The following is a 4,934-nucleotide window of genomic DNA, read 5'->3' as shown; positions in this document are numbered from 1 at the left end:
GGGAAAATCCCTCCAGCAGGACAAAAGAAGAGTTAGCAAAGAGGTGGGTTTTCCCCTGCTCCAGCCCAGGGAAGGGACTCATGTGTGGCAAAACCCTGTTTGGGGCTCCTCACCTGCTGCTGCGAGTTTAATAACGTCTCCAGGTATTTCATGACGTGGTTTCTAAAGTCCTTGGATTTCTCTTTCTGCAAAAGAAGGTAAACGAAGCTGAAGGAATCAAAACCTTCTGCAGGGAGGAAGGAGAAACCACCAGGATTTTTCTGTTCCTCTTGAGGCCCCACAAAGCTCTCCTCCAGAGCACCTTCACCCACCTGCCCTCATTCGAAGGGACAACGCTCCTCCGCAGAGAAGCCTCCCCCTTTTTTTGCACCAAGGCCAACCCAGCTCAGAGAGTTTTGCCTGGGCCAAACGCACCTCAAACCGTATCACTTCCTTGCGGATGACAGCAGAAATCCGTTCAAAATCTCTTTCATACTGCGTCACACGGGATTCCCACTGCGGAGAGAGGAAGTGCGCTGTCTCTGGGGGTAAAAGCAGCTCTCTCTTCAGCTCAGGTCTCCTTCTCAAAAGGTCTCCTTGGGAGCGAAGCAGCTCAAGCAGAGCAGCCCAGGGATTCCTCCCTTCCTACCTCCGAGATCTCATCTTTGGCCTGCTGCAGCTTCTCCGGTTTGTTGGCCCACAGCAGCCTGGCCTCCATCTCCCTCTTCTTCTGCAGCATGGTCTGAGCATCCTGCCACCGCTGCCAGGTCTTCATGCGTTGGTCAAAGGCACCCTGGAAGGGAAGAGGAGAGGCCGAGCTCTGCCGCTGACGGTGCTTTTACCAATCAACGAGGTGCCAGACTCATGTCAGAACGTGGACCGCTCTACCAGTGAAGGAGCCCAGACGCAAAGTCAACCAACTCACCCTTACGACTGAGAGGAGGCGGATGTAGTCTCCCAGAAGCTCGGCCAGGAGGAAGAAGTCATTATTAGCCTGTTCCTGGTGGAGCTGTTCGATCTTTTCCTCCACCTCAGCCAGCTGGGACAGCGCTCGTGACAGGGCTGTGTTGTCCTCTGAGCTGCCCAGCATGGCCAGGCTCTTGGCGAAAAGTGCTGTGTTCAACGCTAGCTCTAATGAAGGGAAACCAAGAGAAGCTGTCCACCACCACCGAGAAGTTCAGCCCAAGGAGATGTCACCGTCAGATCTTCCCTCTCAGAAGAACCTGCAAGGATGCCCAGTGCCACTTGTGACCTTCAAACCGCCCCACAGCACCGAGCTTGTTACCTTTCCTGTGGTTCACCAGTGTTTCGACGACAGCGTGCAGCTTCCGCAGCCGCTGGTCCTCGCACTCCACCTCCTGCAGCTTCTCCTCGAACCACTGAAATGGAGAAAAACCGAGCTCCAGATGATGTTCCCATCAACCTCGTGCCCAAAGCCTGAGGTGAGGAGAGGTCGGAGCGAGGATGAGGACATCCCGGAGGTGTCTTCCTACTTACTATGTCCGATTCGTTCATCTTGATGGTCATTTTGCTGACGGCGTCCGTAGCTTTGTTAAACATCTTCAGTATTCCTGCTCCGCTCAGGGTCTGGGTGCCAACCGCTCGTGGGAGCTATGAAGAAAGAGGAACAAAAGTTTGCTTCACAAGAAGAGAGAATAAGTGAAACAACTCTGCAGTGAAGAAGTTGGTGGAGGGACCCCAGGCCAGCTTCTGGATACCTCCAGGGGGTGGCGACTCCACCACTGCCCTGGGCAGCCTCTTCCAGGGCTTGAGAACCCTTCCCATGAAGAAACTTGTCACTGAGCTTTGAAGCACCATGGCCCCGTAACTGCTACATTATTCCCTGCTACTGACCTCCTCCTTTTCCAAGAACTCTCTCACGTCTGGGTCCTGCAGCATCGTCGGATGGCTCACCACCCTCCGGAGGTACCTGGAGGGGGAAGGAACACGCCAAGAGTTACTTCGCTCACAGCAAACCTGGCTGGGAGCCGCCACGTGCTTGTCATTTACTCCAAAAGTTACTCGACATGCGCCAAGAGATCTTTTAATAAGGACATTCAGGGAGGAGAGCACAGCTGGTCTGACCTTCCAGAGGCACGAGGGGACAGCGGTTGGGGCACGTACCTCTCTAGAGCAGCCCGTCGTTTTTCTAGGAACTCCGCTGAAGAGGAGTCTTCTTTCCCAACTTTCACTTTAGTCATTCCTAGCAGAGAGGGAAGGTAGGAAAAACTCCAACAAGGCTCAAGAAGCCCAGAGCTCCACACAAGGAACTGGAGTTTTGTCTGCGCTGCAGCACCCGGCTTTTATCTTCCGTGCCTGTTCCTTTGGGCCTGAAGCTCCGCGTCCCCCCAACTCACCGATGAGGCTCTTCTCAGGTGGCGGAGGGACGATGAACCCATTCTGGGCGTGCTTCTCCGACAGCTTCTCATAAAGCCCCAGGAAGTCACTGAACCTTCTTTTCACAGAAAATTGCTTGCTCCTGAACATCGGCATGCTCGTCTGGGGAGGGGGAAATAAAAAGAGTCAAGACTTGGATTGAACTCGCCTGGGGAAGCTCACCTCAGCGCACGAGGCCTTGCTAGCTCTACCCACTGCCTGCAAGCACGGAAAATAACGGCACCCCTGCCTCAGACCTACCTGCGTCGACACTTTGTAGGCTACGTATGCGTTCATGCCGTCCCCTGCAGGAAAAAGAAGTGAGACGTCAATAGCAGACGACACAGAAATCCCCTGTTTACCAGCTACTGCAAGCATCACATTTCACCCTCCTCCCCCCAAAAAAACCAAACTCGCTGTGGCTCCTCAGCTTTCCAGAACCTGCTCGTTTGCAAGCCAAGCATTTCATGTGGTGAAACTTCATTTCTTCTACATGAAGACTTGGAGTAAGTTACCCCGGGAATGTTGAACTCACCAACTTTCTCCGGGTCGCTCACTCCTACGGTCAGGTCGAATTTGTCCTCCTGCTCCTCTTCTTCCAGCTGTTTGAAGAGGAAGCACACAGTGGAGACTAAAACTAAAAGGCCAGTCTTCAAACCACCCCAAATCACAGAAGTGCCACACGCTACCATGAGCTCATCGTGCTGCCGAGGTTTTTTTGGCACTTTGGTCTGGCTGAGGCCGTTCTACAGAGCCAGTCCACCCAGGAGAGTGTTTCTCGGAGAAAGTCTCACCTCCTCGTAGCTCTTTGGAGAGTTTCTCGAAGAGCTTGCTGCTACTTCTAACGAGGGTGCAGAATCAGATGCTTTGGCCGGTTCCTTCTTCTGGTTGTTCTGTGTGCTGCTGTCTAGAGACAACTCAACGGTGGCATCTGTTGAGAGAAGTTTGCAAGGGTCAGCCTTTAGGTTCCTAGAAATGGCACTTTCAAATCCTCAGCCTGGTCCACAGGATCTAGAGAGTAACAATAATTTGCAAAACAAAAACCCAACAGGGAGGATGCCTGTAAGCACGTGGGAAGAGCACAACTTGATGCGTCTTTGCTGCACACCTTGACGCATCTCTGCTGCAAGAAGAGCATTTGATCGGTCCTGCCGGAGAACATCGAGTTAATCCAACGAGCTCCTCATTCTAGAAGGCTCCAGGCATTGCCTCCTTACTGTGTGCTAGAGCAGCTAACGCCGAGCTTTAATCCCCTCCGGCTTTCAAATGGTTAATCCTGCCACATGATTAAGCTCGAGACCTGGAGGAGGCTCCTCCGACCTTCCTAAAAAAACACCACTCAAGCAGACAAGAGCACTTGGGAAGACAAGAACACGAGTTTGAGATAAGGACCCGTGATAGTCCGGGAATATCCGTGACCTGCGTGTCATGCTGCAAAACAAAACTCTCTGAGGCTTCAACTTCTGAAAGCCCCAAACGAACACCCACCTGCAAATAAGTCCTGGTCATCTTGCTCTACGCGAACCCCGTTCTCTTTGGAGGTGCTGCTCACAGCAAGAAGAAATTCTCGTTTCTGCGGTGTGGGATTGCTCTGCAAGAGAATTAAAGCACTTAAGCGAAAAGGTCAGTTATGCCACAGGAGGAACCCTCACTCATTTTGCAGGCAGACAAGCGAGCACGAGTTATCCTGAGCGAGGACGGGACAGCAAGCACTATTATTCAGCGCTGCTGCAGAGAACAGAGCGGGGCTTTGACAGCCAGTAAATGGAGCACTATTAGCAGCAACGCCAGACCAACCGGCTCCTTGGCAAGGAAATGGCGTCTCCCGGGGGAGTAAAGCGGTGCTAACAGAGCTCCTCGTCAAGCTGGGCTCGAGTCCTCAGGTACATAAGACACCAGCACCATTTGATGGCAAGTCCTCCCCTGTTTGAGGGCGAAAGGATCCACACAAGGATCTAAACTTCACTGACAGACTGGTGAACTTCGGCTCCAGTCCTCTGTGTCTGATCCCAATGCTTCGAGCCACCGAAGGCCAGCGTTATCGGCCTCTCCCGCTTCCCACAAAGTGTTTTTGCTAATGCTCAAGGGCAGGCAGGCAAACAAAGCCACTGGCTCACAGGGAAGCATTTAGTTATGACAGTTACTTCAACAACACGGCCGCTAAGCACCCGATAAGCTGCTTTAGCTTAACAAACTCCAGCTTCAGCAAAGGGATGCTTTTATTTGCGTGAAAGCCTGTAACGCTTTGGCACTCCTCCCTTTGGGGACGCTGCCTCTGCCACGAAACAGCAAGCTGCTGACTCCATCCTCCGACTCTTCAATGAAGAAATGTCCTGAGAAGTTCAAGACCACAACCATGCCAAGGTGTTGGTGACCACCCTCACCAAGAGATTCATCCCCCAGAACCAAACTGAAGGCAGCGAGCACCACATCAACACCAAAGGGGCAACAGCTGACATCAGGGGAAAGAAGATGGGGCTTTTCCCCAGAGTCTTCCAAACCATGGATGCCACCAGGTTTCAAACCAGTGGGGTGGCCCTGCTCATGAGCTAATCCAACCCTGACTTAAGGAAAATACT

General features: G+C 52.7%; 1 protein-coding gene across 1 annotated transcript; it reads right to left on the bottom strand.

The window, feature by feature from the left end:
- Window positions 1-113: 113 nt before the first annotated feature.
- SNX1 (sorting nexin 1) lies at window positions 114-3,946 on the bottom strand (the record flags this gene model as incomplete). The annotated part of the gene is made up of 13 exons (XM_009879409.1): window positions 114-185; window positions 415-495; window positions 629-772; window positions 905-1,110; window positions 1,265-1,358; window positions 1,477-1,590; window positions 1,834-1,909; window positions 2,104-2,182; window positions 2,337-2,478; window positions 2,617-2,660; window positions 2,891-2,957; window positions 3,150-3,286; window positions 3,844-3,946. Coding segments are annotated over 13 exons (1,359 nt in total), but the record flags the coding sequence as incomplete, so codon positions are not given.
- Window positions 3,947-4,934: the final 988 nt, after the last annotated feature.

Source organism: Apaloderma vittatum, unplaced genomic scaffold (assembly GCF_000703405.1).
Source record: "Apaloderma vittatum isolate BGI_N311 unplaced genomic scaffold, ASM70340v1 Scaffold42040, whole genome shotgun sequence".
Classification (NCBI taxonomy): Eukaryota; Metazoa; Chordata; class Aves; order Trogoniformes; family Trogonidae; genus Apaloderma; species Apaloderma vittatum.
The sequence above is the reverse complement of the archived record's forward strand: the minus strand, read 5'-3'. Positions and strand labels throughout refer to the sequence as shown.